General features: G+C 39.1%; 1 protein-coding gene across 2 annotated transcripts in view; it reads right to left on the minus strand.

Moving 5' to 3' along the window:
- Positions 1–17,925, minus strand: part of LOC107225079 (hemicentin-2) — a 235,007-nt gene extending 217,082 nt beyond the window's left edge. For both annotated transcript variants that reach the window (XM_046735443.1, XM_046735442.1), the window contains exon 1: positions 16,975–17,925. In XM_046735443.1, the coding sequence (XP_046591399.1) occupies positions 16,975–17,041 (67 nt within the window). In that variant the 5' untranslated portion in view covers positions 17,042–17,925. The remainder of the gene's footprint in view (positions 1–16,974) is intronic.
- Positions 17,926–18,700: the final 775 nt, after the last annotated feature.

An 18,700-nucleotide genomic window follows, 5' to 3' on the forward strand; every position in this document is an offset into this window, starting at 1 on the left:
CTCGAACCTTTTTTTGCAAAATTATTCAGGCGTGCAGCTTCCGCTGTTTCACCGAGCGTTTTAATCAATGTAAAATGGGGTTATCACCGCTCTCCGCGTTCGTTGTTATCCTCGAATCAATTAATTATCGGGTTTCATCAGCGTCGAAATCACGCTGTAGTCAGCAGCCGCTGCACTAACTCGCGTGAGTAACCGGTGAGTACATGATAGGAATTACTGCTGCGAATATAAGAATACACAAAGAGAAACGCGCGTCAGAGATGTGTTTAAAACGCGAATTTAGCGGGAAGATTCTTGCTGATATTTCCCGTCTTTGCGTGAAACGGCAAGAGTTAAAAAACAGAAAAAAAACATTGTGCCTGCATTGGAATATTTAAATCGCGTCGGTGTTTAACGAACTGACAAACTTTTTCTGCATTTTATTTTCCGCGACGCTATCTCGTTTCGTTTTCAATCACTGATTGGAAAACTTTCAAGTTTAATAAGCGGGCGCACAGTTAACGGAGCGGAATATTATTCGTAAAAAAAACCATGTAAATACCGCAGGTTGAAAGACAGACGACAAACGCAGGTGTGGAATTTATATTTCAACCTAAGTATAGTTGTTTGCAAAGACCGAACGAAGTTTCGGTTTCGGTTACGGTTTCAGCCGAAACTAGAAGAGCAGCCGAATATTCGGTTACGGTTTCGGTTTCAGCTGAAAATCGTGTTTCGGTCGGGCACTAGTTATACGCACCGAGAAAATCGCCAAACGCGGAAAAATCTCGAATGTGAAATTAAATATCGATATCCTCGATCGCGAATATCATTGAAAAAAGTATATTTCAAACATCGTAGATAAACCTGCTCCATTGTTAATAAAAACTTGCTTGTCATTCTCTGAGCTTCTGGCAGAAAAAGAAATAAAAATACATCGTCATTATACATGCAGATCGCTGCGAAAAATTAAAAGCGATAAAGTCAGTGTCCAGTTATTGATACGTTTGGACCCTTTTATTTTCCAAGATGATGTAAATTACCGGCATAAATTTTAAATTTCTCGATGATTAACACCCATTGCTAGACGGTTGGACGATACAAATTTATTTTTTGATTATTTTAGAACTAAAGATCAAACAAATACAACCGAAAAAGTTCCAATAATTAGGACAGGGTCAATAATTGGTACAATTAACTCACACGTTGTTTAAGGTTAAAGCCGCCCTTTCAGGGCGAAAAGTGACGTGAAACAGTGAGAAAGGGACGGACAAGTAGAAAGAGAGGGAGGGAGAAAACGGATGAGCTTGATAGTTGCGTCACGTGACCGGCGTTGGCATGGCACTTAACGCAATTGACGCGTAATGGTTATCTAGCATGCAGATGGATATGCATATGTACGTGTTTTTCCGCTCCTCGTGCAACGAGCCATCATTAACGTTGCGAGCACCATAGAGTTGGCTAAATATTTAATAGAGAGAGACGGTTTTCAACCGTCAATTAAAAACTCGCAGGTTTTTAACTTCATCCTTTTTCCTTGTAAACTCTTTTCCTTGTACACGAACATACTCGTGTAATCCCGACTCATCGTAATTACGTACTTGGGATTTTTTTTTTTTTTTGAAACGGTGTAACGACTCGAAAGAAAATGCTTTAATCACCAGCTGTGTACTCACCCGAAACTAGTTGGTTAGATGGAAAAAGTGTTGCTTGATATTTTCTTACATGCATCGGACGCTTGAACCACTACGACGTACACTTTTATAGGTCAAGAGTCAGCTGCTTTGTTTTTCACATGGAAGGTAATAACCGTTTCCAATTCCACTGGCTAGACCTGAGAAACTTTTTCAAACGCAGTGTAAAGTAGGTTGTTCGGTTTTTCTAATTACATTTTGAATTCATGGTTGCGTGTATGTATATTCTTGACGATTTTCGGTTTCCATTTTGCTGATGAGAAGATATTCGAGACATCCTGGAATCGGAAATGAGACAAAGATACGAGGGTTTTTGATAACTTTCTTGGAGAAAGTCACCGCGAAACGCCAGACGTCGGGAACGCAGGGAGGAATTTTTTTCTCTCCCAAGGACGCAGAGTACATGAGATATCAGGATATTGAATGCAGGGCGAAATAAGAACGTCAAGCGTTGTAAGATAAGTTTTTTTGCGACATTTTTTCCCGCGTCTTTGATATCAATTTTTTTTTTTTTTTTCCCAAACGATATCTCAACCTCTATCGAACCCACATTTGTTCAGAGGATACTTTATGTTTGTAATTTTTGAAAAATCGAAACGTTTCGCACAGGGAATAGAAATTCTTAATGGGATAAAATTTTTACGAAATTGACTTGAAAAATTTCTTGAAAATTCAAATAGCCTTATACTTTTCAAAAAACAAATCAAACTTAATTCCCGTCCGAAATATTATCGGGTATTGGAATCTGAAATGTTGGGAAAAAATCTTTTGACCGTTCTTCAAATGCTAACAGGCTAGTACATTGATAGGGACTCGAGAAAATTATAAACTAACGAAATGTAAGATCCATATTGGAGTGATTAAAAAGCTGTTCAAAAAATTATCGGAGATACGGACAGAGCAAAGTACTCGTCGACCGGGAGTGGTAATTACTGCATAATTATACAATCCTCGACTAGAAAAAGCTGTTCAATTCGACGCTGAATTCCAGCAGAGAGTGGAAAATCATAAGCGAAAATCAAAGAGTGATTCAAAATTAGTTGAAATCATGAATATCCGTATAGCGATTAAATTCCGGGAAAGTCTGATTTTACAGTTAATTATGTATTATGAATTTCGTCAATTTGCGAAATCTTCGGATCTCGATAAAGCGCTTACAATTGCAATATCGTTGTACATAAAAGCAAAATAACTAAATATCCACAGATTTGAATAATTCCGAGAAATATTACCGCATCGGAAATTAACATCCCCAATCCGGCAACGAGCTTTCGAGCTTATTTTCTCGACAACGCGCGTCTGTTAAGCGGCTTTTGTTTCGGGCGTGGCTATTACACCGGTAATTCACTCTCCGCTCTGATTGCAAGTAACTCTCTTCCTAATTAATTGGTTCTTCTGGAGCTCGCGGATCATTCGCCGGTGTTTGAAGCAGCGCCCAAAGCTCATTCACCGCGGGATCGAGGTTTTCATATCCAGACATTTTCATAAATGCCATTTTGAATTTAACAGTTTCATTCAAGAAACTGATCAAACGGAACCGCTAATATATCACAAGCAATCATTTTCCTCGAACTGAAACACATAGAGTCATTTCTATTTACCGTTACCACACATTTCTCGACTATTTTCATTTTTTACCAGAACCGGAGAATATTATAGTTCTAAGTACGAAATAAAAACGAGCTTTGTATCTGACAATCGAAAAATCCAGTAAGTCTAATTACTATTCCTTTTGATTGCGGTTACTATATTTTATAATTCAAACTTTCGTGACAATTTGATATTGTTGCAGCAGTGAATTGATGTTAAGACTGTATTTGATTGAAAAAAACATGTCAAACTATAATAAGCAACCAGATTTAATGTTGCAATAACCAGAGTACGTATATTACTAACAATACTCTCATTATCCTCGACGCAAGTTGCTTGTATCATATTTCCTTATAATTCCAACAATATTTAAACTGTCGTAGTAGTAACTATACCCTAATAATAACCGTAAAGGTTGAAATTTCTCTCAGCGCAAAGAAATCACTTTCAAAAAATCATTAATCCGCACGAAGCTTCTTCCCTCGGTGAACTGCATTCGAGCTTTCCTCCAGCAAAGTATAACAAGGTTTGGTTGGGAGCGATTTTAGCGCGCCGTGGCAACCATCCGATGAAAAATAGAGCCTCGTGGACGCTTTGGCGAAAAGTATAATGCATTATACATATATATATATATGTACGTATGTATACACGTATCACCAGGCAGCGTAAACTACTCGGTCGTTCCAATTCAATTTATAGTGCTAAAAGCTTCTGTCGGGCAAAGGCGCGCGTTTTAGGTGCACCCCAGCTACAACTTGCTGGTCTACGTAGGCAGCTCGTCATACACACCCTGAAAATTGTTGGCTACATTCCGCAGAAGCCCGGACTCCGTAGTAAAACGCATCCCCCAGTCATCCCGAAAGTGTTGTATACCCCGACACGTCGACGTGCGCCACTAATGGACAACCAAGTAAGTTCCAGTGCATCGGCGTCGCGACGCCCGATATTTCGTACAACTTGAAGCTTCTTCGTCGGCCGAAGAGACTGTTTTTTCCAGTGCCAATCGTTTTGTCGACTCATTTTCAAGCTAAATATTGAAAAAAAATATGCACGCTCTTTCGGCTTTGTAATTTTTTTACCCAATAATGAGCTTGAATATAAGTTTACGGAACCATTGGCAACGAAATGAAAAAACAAAAAAAATTATACGCCCATCGCGATTTATACCGGTATTTTAGAAACTTGGTTATAGACATCCGAAGGTCTGCTTGTCGAACGCGTTTGAAAGCAATTAGGAAAGTTTGAAGGTCAAATAGGGAGGATCAGTTTGCTCGTTATAATGCTCCTGTACTTTTGGTATAATGGTAACTATCGGTTATTATTAGCGTGCAGGGTCTTCCTAATGAGCGGGTATAAATATACATACACTGATTGTGAGAAAAATTTCATATGTTACATATATGGGGCATTCCACGTCAATTCGATTAGGGTCTGACCCTCGCCCTCGCTTTTTACTGCTGTCCCAACTCCAAAAAGCATTTGAAATTTTTTCACATTTTTCTAACCCTTCCGGCGACCCCCGAGTTCTTCACATGATGATATTTATACAGCGAATGCGATATTTTTAAAAGTTCCGAAAAAAATTACATGAACTCTGTAGCCAAAACGAAAAATATCCCGAACAAGGTAAAAGTGGACAGGCAATACACCAATTTTAAAAAAATATTTTAACCAATCAACAATTTTTATTTTTTTTTTTTGTAATTTTGCTTTTTCATTTGAATTTTCATCTTTTCTGATACAGCAGCTATCAAACAATTTAAATCACAATTAAAGAATAAGTGTTAAAAATGACTGAAAAAAATGTTTTAGAATTCAGATTTTTTTTCGATTTTTAATAAAAATTTCAAGATAGTCGCTATATTAGGAAAGATATAAGTATTGAACGCTGAGTATTCGGGAAAAAAGAATAAAAATACAAAAAAAAAATTACCAATTGCTTGAATATTAATGAAAAAAATCACAGTTTTGCCTGCAATTACAATTTTGAGTGTGATATTTTTAGTTTTGCTACCGAAATCGTGTAAGTTTTATAATTGTTAAAAATGTCGCTATTACTGTAATTACATTGCTTATTGAAACATTAAATTCGCTCGTTTACAGTTTACTATATTTTTTTAGTTGAATAAAGCCTCAATATCAATTTATTGTTGCACCAACATCAAATTACTTTTAATTAATCATGTATTATGGTCCAGAATGAAAATGCTTGTATAGGACAGAGATTCACGATTAAGACAATTAAATACGTACAAAAGTAACTATCACAGCTGATTGAGAAAATTTTCAACTACGTTTGATGTGTTAAAATGTAGTCGTAGCCTAATTTAGTTCTGAAAATCACTCGAAAAATCTGTTTCTCTGGACCTTATTTTTAGACGCGTAAAAATGTTTTCCCAAAGGATAACTATACAGCTGTTTTTCCGTTGGTTTGACACTCTCCCAATAGCGGTAAATAATTTGAAACAAAAAACTTTCGAGTCTATAAACGATGGTTGCTTCCTCATTTTCTCCAAACTTTTACGCGATTATCAAGAACATTTAGCGTACCATATATGTATGTATATATCACGTGTATGTGTATATTTGATAAAAGCATTGCGTGTCGTTATTCAAATGGGAAAATGATGACACCGTTCCATTTTCACTTTCTCTTTTCACACGCCATTTTCATACGCCTCCGACGACGTAATATATCTCTATCGAGTCAAACATTTTGTTCTTTGTGCCTCGCATATTACAGGGGTAAAAGTTTCAAGCCATTTGAATAAAGAAATCTAGTGTTTATTACGAGCACGCAATGGTCCAATCGCTTCGATAAAACTGATGTGCTTCAAGTTCTTATCGGTTCAATTCACTTTTCTGCCTGCAATTATGAGGAGGAAATTATTGTCACGAGAGAGGTTTTCATCGCAAACTACGATTAATTAAATTTTCCATAAAAGATCGTACCGTCAATGCGTCACGACGAATACGATATAATAATTAAAAATGTAAAATTGTTGACGGTGCAATTCGTTAAATAATAACAATTGCCAGGCACATTTTTTCGCAAATCTTGTCTGCACCCATGGCGAATAATTATTATTATCAAGTATCATATTATATATACATATATATAATATTTGCGAAGCCTACCTCATTTTGAATTGCGCCTGTAAATTTATACAAGCGGTTCTACGGTAATATTTTCAGTGTATATATTGCCTCGTCAATTATATCTGCACCAGCTGCGAATTTTAATTAGTTCATACGCTAACCGAAAGTCCGCCAACCCAAAGTTACGACGATAATGAAGCGTGTAAAACCGGAATGATATAATTTTGAAGCAAGCAAAAGATTTATATATGAGGCGGTGAGAATAAATCAAATTCAGGCGAGAGTTTTATTTCAAGAAAAAGTGACAAATAGCTCATTAGACGTCGAGGCTTCAGGTCTGGCGAAACACTTGTCAAATAACATTTTCCGCGTCCTCGTTATTTGATAATTCCTCCAGGTGAAGACGGGAAGTAAAGAGGAGAGGAAAAAAAAAAAGAAATAAGAAAAGGTAAAGGTAACGTTCCGGGAGAGAAAGACGAAGAGAGGAGGTAATAATTTCTTTGTCACGAGACAGCCAGCCACCCTGGCAGTACTGAAATTTTTCTTTCCTTTTCCTTCCCCTTCTCTCTTATAATTCAAATCCCGTAAAAATAATCGTGAAAGAAATCTGTAACATTCTAAGTTGTACAAAGCGACAAGGCCGACCTGAATTACCGTCAACGTTGCGATATTTATGCGTGCGTATGGGGAATTGACGCGTCATGCATGATACATGTTTCAAAGTAGACAGCGATGAATACTTCAAAGTCATGTATAATGCACAACTCTGCAACTCCATCCAATTATTCAAAATGACAACACTTAGCGTATAAAATAATATTATACTAATTGACCAGCCAGATATAAATTTTACACAAAGGAAAATCGTACCGCAAATTCTGTACGGTAAGATTAATATTTTGCTGTTAACCCTTTCAATCACAGAAGAATGCTCAGTGTCCCACCTTAAAAATTTTCATGTCCCAGCATTGTCAGAGTTTTTTTTTTTTTTTGCATTGATTAGGTTTTCAGATTTGTCACTAGCTGTTGCTGGCATACCAAAAAACCTCGAGTAACAAATTTCGGCCAGAATCATGGAATTTTCATAGTTTTTTCGATTTTACATACGCCACGTTGAGTCCACGATCTTCGATTTAGAAATTATCAAATTCTGACTTGAGATTCGTAATCAGCGACGTCGGAAATACCCGAGTGACAAAATCCAGGCCAAAACATTGAGTTGAAAAATGTGTGACTGAAAGGGTTAGAGAGAGTGAGATTCAATGACGATATCACACAATAATACAATTTTCGTTTCATTTCCTGCTTTCGTCATGATTCGGGAGTAGAGAAACCTCACGGCTTATTAACTCAATTTGACAAACGTGTCGGCAAAGTGTGTGCGTGTGTGTGCGAGTGGGTGTGTAGGACACATCACGCCTCGTTCAGGGCTGAGAGGTTTTCACAGTGACAACGTTGCTCGGTGTAACTTATTGTGCTCTTCTGCGAAGATGCGAGACCACAGTGGCGAAGTACAGGTGAAAATTATCTCCCACAAGACAATATGATTTGCGAGATGTCGCGCGAAAAGGTGGAGGAAAGACGCGTTCTTAGTTGCGAGGAATATGAACTGCGAAAATCCAGAAATCCTTGTCGCACTTTTTACTTTTACGTAAAGCATTTGCAGCTTGGGACTTACTGAATTTATCGTTGTAAAAAAATTGTTGAATATCAATAATACGAGGCGAAATTCTATTTTTCGCAATGTGTACGAAAAATTTCACCGTAGGAAAAAATTTTGGATTGTTTTGTGGTTTTGATTTGATGATCGATTGTGGAATAAGCGTTAACCTTTGGCAGTGAAATTTCCCGGTAATTTGATCGAGCAATGCCTTGAAAACGGAACAATCTATCTATATTATAAAAGACGGGGCAGATATCAGAATAATATGAAAGCGCTCAGGAACAGATATCCGGGAATAAAAATTAGAAAGTATAAATTATAGGGAACGAAAAAATGGGTGATAATGCCAATTTAAAAACGAGCTTATAGCATAAAAGAAAATTCGAAAGATTATGGAAGGTGATTCTACGAATGGTTTAAAACGCTTCGTAGCTAGGTTGGTTAGCCAACAATAATCTTATAAATGAAACGAGTCTTCGTAGAGTGAAATCGAACGGATCTACTAGATATTCAAATACTTTGAAACGATTGTAAACGAAGCATTGATATTCAAGGTTTTGTTTGTAATTCCAGTATTTTCTTACTAGTTTTATATTTTCAAAGAAGGCTTTGCAGCTGAGGAATATAATAATTGTATAAATATTGACTGTTAATAAGAAGTATGAATTTTCGGCAAACCAATCGCATCGTCGAAGACGAAACGACGTCTGATTTTACACCCAGCGATAGGGTTTTACACACTCGCCGTCTTAATTCACTTTCGGGTATCCGTATCATGGCTGCCTTAACTCTGAATCCAAAGTTAAGTTTAAGTAGGCCATAGGAAATGCCCCGAGGGATGAGTAAAGTGGCCCAAGTTGGTAATACTGTCACCTCGTGGGGCGGATCCGGGCCGAAAGTTGAGTATATCGGCAGTGGTTACACGAAGGAAGTGGATTTAAAAGTTTAAGCTTTTGTACGCTTCATACCGCGTTGCACCGTGAAATATTACGCGGCAAAGCTTATCACTCCATGGCTGAAAATGTCTCGTTCCCCATCAATCGTAGCGCTAATCAAAAGCCAGGCAAATAATTATATTCAGTAAAATATGATCAAGGGGGAAAACATTCCTACAATTTAACCGATGTCAAAGCTTTGTGCCGGCGTCTCTTCAATTGCCGCCTCTAACTATTGCATTCCATTGATTTCCGTTTGTTGGAATTATTCGATCGAAATTGCTATCGTTTAATTTGAAGAGTATCGCGTGACGGAACTTTCCTTCATAATTTATAGTTGACGACACGTAGAACACAGTTGAAAGCGAGTCGACAAAAAAAAAACGTGAGTAAGCACAGGTGTCAAAAGTGGAACAAAGGAGCAAAATTATTTAGGAGAAGCTGGTCCTAAAGAAACCTGTCCCGCACCCCCTTTGATTTGACTCATTTTTTGTTGGCATGTTACCCACCTAGGGAGTAATTAAGAGCCAAAATGTTAGATCCTGAAAAAATTTATCGGCTGAGCCAGAGCTGATTTTTTTTTTTTTTTCCTTTTTGAATTGAATTTGGATATTTTTGATTACGCAGAGAATTTTTGTACCTAGTGATTGAAAGTCGGTTTCCTGTTGTAAAATTGACCAAGGAACAAGAATATGGCCACAGATTTGACCTACGATAAATATCTACAGAAATATTGGGCAAAAACACTTGGAGCTTATCAAAGAAGTCCCAAATTGTCGAATGAGGCCAAAAAAGTAAAGAATGTCCAACTTTGAGGCCGCGTATTTTATAAACGGTTCGTTCTAAAAAACTGGGCGTGTGATCGTTAGATTCGTTGATTCTTTCTCTACAAGATGGGCAGATGGGATGGTAAGAGAAAACATTTTTTCACCATTTCCCCAAGATTTGGGACTTTTTCCGTTTACTTTGAGTGCTTTTGGCCAGTATTTCCGCAGGTACTTGTCGTAGGTCAAATCTAACGCCACATTGTTGTTTCCTGATCAATTTTACGATAGGAATCCGATTTTCAGTCACTTCGTACAAAAAACCTCTGCGTAATCAAAAATTCCCAAATTGAAGTCAAAAATGTAAAAGAATAAAAGAAAAATGGCTCTGGCTCTGGATCGGCGAATAATTTTTTTCGGGATCTATTATTTTGTCTTCTGACTACTTTCTACATGCCCACAAAAAATCAGCCAAATTGAAGGGGGTGGGGGACAGGTTCGACTTTTCATAAGTAATTTTGTTCGAACCTATTGAAGTTAAATATGATCATAGATAACCCTGCACTGAATTTTAATAACGAACACTTCGTTACTCAACAGTCTGAGAAATCGCATTCTGTTCTACTATTTTTTCACTTGAAGATTTGTACAGTTCTTTCGGTTCCAACGAAAAATAGCTCATTAGATCGCCAACGAATTCTCAACAAACAGTTTCAGACATTTTTTATTTTTGAGCTCGTTAGTTGGTTAAAAGAAATCCTGTATATAGACACAATCGTTATAACTTGGGAATAACGAACTCATGATTCGCCGAGTAATACATTATTATTACTCGAAATTTAAGAGGGAGTATTCGTGAGTAATTGCGAAGTTAACGAATAAAACGACTTTGTCTTTCTTTATCAGGATTACGAAGCTTGCTCGACCCGACTAAACAACGTATAAAATTCTTAAAGAGAATCGTGAATGCAAAGAATTGTATTCATTCTGCGATGCCGAAATTAGCAAAAAGTCAAGCTCGTTTGTTTGCTCGCCGTAAGCAAGACAGGCGAGTTTTTGCCAAAGCATCTTCTTCACGGACAACAAGCAAGGCCCTCGACAAAGACGCGAAACATCCAATTCGCGGATCAAAGCGTTATCAAGCGAAGTTAATTTTCGCAAAGTTAAGCGATGTGCCAAATTAACTTTAGTGTATGAAAATACACGTAACGTTGTTCGGGCAAATAAAGAATGGTCGAAAATAATAATGAAAAGGAAGCGAAAAAAGTACGAGGCTGAAGTTATAAGTAGCGTTTACATAACGAAACGTCACGGGAAAAAATCATTACTTTGCAATAACTGAATAATTTTCAACGATTTGGCTTTTAAAAATATGAATACGCTCTGTTTATAATGGTTTATCAAATCTCAGACGATCCTAAAGGCGCGAAGTAACGAGTTCCCCTAAACATTCATTGTCAGAGTAACGTTACTCGCTTCATCCTCGTAAAAAAGTGCAGCCGGACCATCAGCGATATGGAAAGCTCGATCCTCGCGTAGTTGAAAAGGCCTTTTCCACTTTCCGGTTCCTTTTTTCCCCGGCCTTTTTCGATCACTTTCTTTTTTCAATTCGCCCCGCATTGCGAGCCCCGCGTCTATATACGAGTCGTTTATTCACGCTTTGTAAAACCCCGTAAGCCGTTGTTCAGGTCTCACAATGCGTTTTACGTCAGGCGGATCCCATCAAAGCAACGGGGTCTTTTCCCTATTAATTTTACCGTCGTCGCATTGTTCCTGGTAGTTGGATGACGTCTTCTCGAGGCGTTTTAACGCGGTTACGTCGTCGCTAGGCTGTAACACCCGTAATTGTTACGCCGGAAATTGGCGTAAAGTGCTTGTTTTGCGCTTTATATAATATACAAACAGGCTGCTGTAAGTTCGGTCTCTTTAATCAAGTGGAAAAAATCTTCCCCGAGTCTGCAGATGAATAAAAAATCACTGCATCACGAAACTGTCACTGTAACATATTATCACCTACATTCACGGCGTTGAGTCAGAGCGGTAGATTTTTTATTTCTTCAACGCGAATTTCGCTGTAAATCCAACGGCGGTTGTAAAAGTATAAACGAAAAATATAACTGTTTTCTAAATCAATTAGGAATACCGCCTGTGCAGCTGCTGCACTCAGGGAAAAGAAAGTTTGGTAAAATTTTTAATTCATTTATTGCTAAAGATATCGAGAGGACGGTGAGAAGATATGGAGAAGAAAAAAGGGAAGAGAGGTGAATTCGGATGTTGACTGAATGAAAGATGACTTGAGAACGAATGTATGGGAGGATGCAAGGGACTGGCTAGTTGCGGTGCAGGAATAGAGGGAGCATTTTGCTGATGCGGTATGGAAACCGAGGCAGTGAGGCGACGATAAGAAGAGGATGCAGGGTGTAAGGTAGCTGTGAGAGTGTGGGAAAAGAATCGAAGGTCTGGAGGACGAAGCGCTTGTTTGAAAAATTAGCGAAAATTACGGATCGAAATTCATCCGATGCAATTACCAACGCTGTACAATTATATTCTGTTTGTATATCTCGTAAACAGGTTAAGTTATGTGCAGTGCTAATAAAGTTAAACTCACTAAAGGTGTCACACATCGCCCGTGTAAACGCGATGTGGGTACTTGCGAGTTAGTTCAACCCTTATGGAAACTTTGGTTAACGAGACGACGCGACGTCGTACATCTGGTTAGCAAGTTACGAAACACGCCTTATAGTTTTGTTGTACGTATTAGGTACGTGTACCAGTATTGACACGCTTAGATCCAATTATTGACCCTTTTATTTTCCAAGATTATAAATTGACGGCACGAATTGTGAATTTCTCGATGACTGAAACCAATTGCTTCAAGGTCATACGCTGTAAAGTTATTTTTTTTTGTAATTTTAGAAGTAAGGATCAAATCAATCAAAAAAGTTCAATAATTGGGACGGGGTCGATAACTGGTTATACATTTATTTTAAGTACGTATACGCATATGTATATGAACAATGATTATTCTTATCTTCCGGTGAATTAAAAGAAGAAATTCGGAACGTTAATTGTCACAAAAATTGCTGTTTCCGTTTCGTTATTCCAATTTTATCAATCGGAATTCCGAAGAATAACTATTCCAACAAATCCGGACGCTAATATTTTTTCGTATTCTCCTGACGTGAAGTAAGAATATTAAAGAAAAAAAAAAAGAACGAGCGCCGTTTTCTCTCTGCTTAAGCTAATTATAGTTGTGCATGCACTCTTGTCCGCACATACATAACGCTTAGGTATCAAAGTTGGCGCGATAATGGGGTAATTACTGCGGTAGGTGTACTTCAAGTGAAGTATAAGACCCTATTTGCAGCTCGGATTCATCCTCATGAAATGATAATTAATCCTTTACTATGTTTATAACAAGCGTTGAGTCGCGAAGTTACGGGATGCTTGTCTCGACTTTCACATTATCGATCATAGAGAAACTGTCTACATGCGCTTATGTCCGGTAATACACTCCGAAAGTTTTAACGATAGCCGAAATTTGACCCTGCATGAAAAAAAAAATCCGACGTCTTGTCTGAGTTGGTAAAAAGTTGGATCATCAAACTAAGTTTGCAGCCTGCAACAAAAATTTACCGACTTTCATGCTCAAAATCTGCACAATTCGACTGACTCTATAAGGATGGATAAACTATTAAACAACGAACACATTCTTCTACCGTGTCTTTTCATTACAATTTCTTCCGTTTTGGACACAACCTCTTTTTAGGATTTCGATAATAGAATGTAACAGTATCCGATGAAAAAATAATAATAATAATAATAATAATAATAATGAAGTCATGCGAGATTATCGATTGCGGTTAACAATTGAACGAAATTACTTCGTGCATCAGAAAATAGAGCCATAATCTTGATGGTATTACCCGACTTTACCTTGTCTATTTTCGCTTTTTTCTTTTCAAGCTTGAAATAATTCTATTACAGTAATAAAATCAGGTTTCTTAGACTGGGATATATACTTGGTGTAATTTTTCGCGTGCTTTTTACTGTCCGATGAGACTATTACCGTTCCCAAATGAAAGAAGCACAAGCTTGATTGGAGTAAAGGTAATACGTTGCTACGCGAGGTATCGCCCCATCCAAGAAATGGAGAAGCGGAAAAAACTTTTTCAATTCATACACAGAAAACGGCACGAAAACTTTTGTCATACAGAGAACTATTTTATAGAATAATTTCGTTGGCTTTCGCTTCTTCCGAACAAGACGCGCCGTTGTTGAATATTTCAATTCAATTTTCTCCAAGTGAAAAAAAAAAAAAAATAATAATAAAATAAAATAAAAAACAAATACTCGCTCTTTTAGGTACACGTTTAAGCAGTACAAATATATATATATATATATATATATATATATATATATATATATCGTACAAGTATATACAATACGTACATAAACGCATTGCGGGTCGGTTAAGAATGACAAATGTGGGTGAGGTGAGCTTTTACATGGATGAAGTACAAAAGCGTGTAAATCGGTCATCATTTCCGACGTTGTACCGAAGTAACTTGCAACAGCGATGATGAATCGCGACGATATTACAGAAATTGGTTGGTTCGGTAAAGCACGTGAGGTATTTTTTCGGTGTATAAAATCCATTATAAAATGAAGCAGTCACCCGAACGCGAGTGTGTTTGTGTGTGTATTATACGTACACGCAAAACGCGTGCGCGTAGGACTAACGGAATCGAGTGAAAATACGGATGTCAAACCGTTGACAAATTGTTTGCATTTCGAGAAGTTTGAAGGCATAAAGTGGGTCGGTTTACCCGGATGAATAATGTTATTGCCCGTCTCCCTTCGTCCTTCGCTCAGCATCGAGGGATTGCAAGTTATTATGTATCCCTCCTTTTCTCTTTACTCCCCCCGTAAAAACGGACAGATCAACCTGCCGGGATTACGGAAATTAATCGCATTCTAACGTCGCGATTCGCCGATCGAGCGTCGGTCAATTAACAAAATGTACCAATGGAATTTCGACCCTTTATATTTGACGCCTCGGATCGCATCCCAGGATTCTCATCTTAATGTGTAACCCGATTTCCTGAAACGTGACCGTGTCTCTGTTCGTTATATCCCCTTTAAACGTTCCATGCATATAAGACGTCGAGTATATTTGTACCTGCACACACACGTGCATGTACAATGTACGTGTACACACATTCGCAGGCTTTAGCAAATTCACATCAGAATCGTAGATCTTATATTTCACTTTTTCCCTTATACATACATATACCGGCTACGTCGTTTTTCTCTATCTTATTCATCTTGTTTCGCGTGTCGAGCGAAATTCCCGGCCCGTCCGATACGACTGGCATTTTTTATTCGACTTTGGGAACTCAGTTTCATCGCTTTTCAGAAGTGGATTTAATTTCCCGAGTAACCAATATAAAGATGTATGAAAAAATGTACTTGTAATTCTGATAAAGACTCGGGTAATAAGGTTTTGAAGAATATGTGAATTTTTTTCGTAATAGCTAATCAAAATCAGGAAATGGTGAGCCTGAGGCTCTGGAATAAATGGAAATAGATTTTTGATCAAACTTGGTCGATCGAGACTTCAGATAACTACAACAACTCATAAAAACCCTAATTTTAGATCCCAAAACGTTTTCAGCGTACGGATACAACTCGTTAAGCAAATAATGATTATTTATTCAAGTATTAGATTGTCCAATTGGAAGGTAGTTGCAGGGAAAATATGAAGCCTAATATGAAGATACGGTGATATCGAAGGCCCTGAAGAATTGTTCCCAAATTACCTGTATCGTATGACACATCAATTTGTCGACTCCGCGACCAAATTAGAGAAGCTTTTTGCATATAATCGCTTCGAGCGACCTCGCGTGGTTTTTCCCCGAGGACTATTGACTCCGGGAGTGAAAAGTGTACACGCATACAACGCTGCGACGATAAGGGCCGGAATGAAATGAGATTGAGTAAGCCACCCATCGACCGACAGGATGGTATATAAGCAGAGGTGTATTCGGAGGGTGAAACCGCGCGACAAAAAAAGGTTTGATAACGAATTTAGGGGCGAGCGGAAGTGAATTTGAAATGCGAATCAGTTGAATCCTCGAGTTGCGGCGTTGACAACGTCCTGGAACTTGGCGGGTGTCCAACTCTATCCACTTTTTACCCATCGACTTCTTTTTTTCCCCGCCATCCCCCCCCTAATTCTTATTTCGTTTCGTTGGCTTGTCATTTATTCTTTCGCCGAGCGTGTTTAAACTCGGATTACGCTAATTTCGCACCGCCGTGGCCGTTCGTACGACTCAATACACGCGTAAAAGTGTCCAGGTTTCGGGGTGTATTCTCAACGACGAGTGGTTAAAACTTTTACCACCTGCAACGGTTCGTCGGATGGAAAAACGTTTTCTTTGATACGTAGGAAGCGCTCTTTTCCGCTTACGTAATTATCTCTTCCCCGTTGCAGAATGAAAGGAAGCTTGTGCTTTACGGCCACGGTTAATTATTCCCCGAGCCGATACGACGTTGTAAGGCGAGCGTTTTACATACCTACTTTGCATGATCCTCCCGCCGTGCATTATGTTATTACATAGACATTCGTTCGTTGTCTCTAGTATACTGTAACAAGGTCAAACAGAATAGACGACGAAGAAACGCGCTCCTGGAGTGATAAAATATTTACTACGTCACCGGTATAACGGAGTCCTTGTGTTCACATATTCATCAGTTCTCCGACGAAGTTGTAACCGGAAGCTCGATTCAGTAGTGAAGAAAAAATCGATGCGATAAACGGTCCGACTCGACTAACCCAAATTATTCTCTCGTGTCACGATTTAGTGTTTCAGCCTCTTCCTTTTCTCGTTTTTAACAATTATCAAAATACCGTTTCGACATGTTTCACCGAGGAGGGAGAAGGAACGTGATCGGAAGAACGAGGAGACCAGAAAGACGAAATCTCGTCGTTGCATAAAGAAATTGTTACTCGGAGGAAACGAGGTGCGGTGTACAAACAGAACGAGCAACTTGTGAGTTAAACATCGTTGAAACTTCTGGCTGACTGATAATTGCGTAAACGAGAATCGAATCAAGACTGCATTGTAAAGTTTTGATCATCCGCCGACTGCGGTTTGCGACAGAGTGCTTGCCGGGTTTCGAATCGATTGAAAACTTTTTCGAAACATGAACTCGAATCAACAATTACTGAAAGACAATCACCGACTCACCTATGAGTCCCAGCAACGCTCCAACAGCCGCCAACATCCTTGAAGGTAGTTTGAAGATGATCGCCATATCACAACACTGTAAAGTCCTTCGGTAAACTGAGACGTTGGGTCGTTGTTTGGCAGTTTTTCTCCTCACAGCAATCCGGTCATACCGTGTGTCGAGAGAACGTAAACACCCCGAAGTTACGAACGGTCGAATTTAGTCCGGGAACAAGCGGGGATTAGCACGAGGTGCGATTAGCACGGCTTAAGGTTCCGGAAAGATTTGGCGCGAAAAGAGGCGTAAAAACGGTCGACAAGCCGTTCCGCCCTTTCCGATATCTCTCTTCGGATGTTTTTCAGTCCCTTTTTTCACCGGCAGCGAACTTCCGTCTAATGAACAAACTGACGGCTGTGTTTAACTGCCGGCAATTCACTTCCAGGGACACTTAACGGCCACGGTAGAAATTTACGCCCCTCACGTTCCCAGTGCTAAACTTTTACTTTTATCCTCACCTCTTTCGTTCAAGCTCCGAGTAACGAGCTTCCGACGATATTCCGCTCATACGCAACGCGGGTGATAATTTTCGGGCAACTCACTCGCTCGTTTAATCACACTCTTTAAACGCTGAGGTCGATTCGCGAAATGTCACTCGTCCATGTCGCCGGCCACGTGTTCCGTCCACCTCGCCTAGCGGAGCTTTTTATCGACCTCGGAGCGCACTGTTTTCACCGGCCTTTCAGGGGTGAACAGAGAACCGCAGGCTGGTTTTCTCTGCTTCGGCAAACACGTGGATCGGCTGCATTTTATTCGAGATCACGTACCGCCAACGTCACTCACGTTTGTCCGGAACGAGCCGCGTTCCCACTTCACCGTAGCGGAACCAACGCAGTCGACGATTTTTAAAACGCGAGAATCGACCGTTCTTATCGAATTTCGAAAGTCCTCATCGAGCCAAGAAGCGTCCGCTTGAATAGCCAGCGAATGAGTGTGCGGTGTTCGCGCGGTGTTCGAGGATACCAGTCAGCCGCGGGGGGATGAGGCGGAATTCGCGCATGCTTTCACAGGTTCGCCCTGTACTTGCTCCCCAGTTTCTCTGTACCTGCTTATTCCGTGTTTGCGGTGACATGTCCAACCCTCATCGACCTGTTTCCGGTTTCGCAATTGACACCTTCGTTCAGTCAACTTCGTCTCGAACCACTCCGGAGAAAATGCGACCGAGATGAGACCGTGTTTCTGCTGCGAAAACGCAAACCTTGCGGCCGAAGGTTTCTTGATGCGAGAATACGAATACAGTTCGCATTCTGATCTCTTCGCACTGCGACTTGACGTAAGGCCCAAGGTCTCTTTGGTAGATCGTGAAGATAGACCGTAATTGTACACTGAGAAAAAATTTCATTTGTTATAGTAACTACAAACATTCAGTAAAACAGGTATCGTTAAAAAAACTGTTCGAATATTTTTGGAATTATGAAAAACGAGGTACGCCTAACCATTTTGCGCTATTGTCGATCCTTTTTTGGTAATTGCAACGCATAATTAGTTTGTTTGGTTTTATCTACTTTTTTAGTTAAACAAGGCTTTAACGTCAATTCATTGTTGCGCAAGCATTAAATTTTCGCAACGGTTACAAGAAAATCGAGTAACAGTGATCGTAATGAGAAAGAATAGTAACGGATACTAGATTTTCCGGTAACAGCTAGAAAACTAATTTTCATTTTCTACCTAAAACTATATTTTTGGATT

The sequence above is a fragment of the Neodiprion lecontei genome, chromosome 3 (genome assembly GCF_021901455.1).
Source record: "Neodiprion lecontei isolate iyNeoLeco1 chromosome 3, iyNeoLeco1.1, whole genome shotgun sequence".
In the NCBI taxonomy this organism is placed as follows: domain Eukaryota; kingdom Metazoa; phylum Arthropoda; class Insecta; order Hymenoptera; family Diprionidae; genus Neodiprion; species Neodiprion lecontei.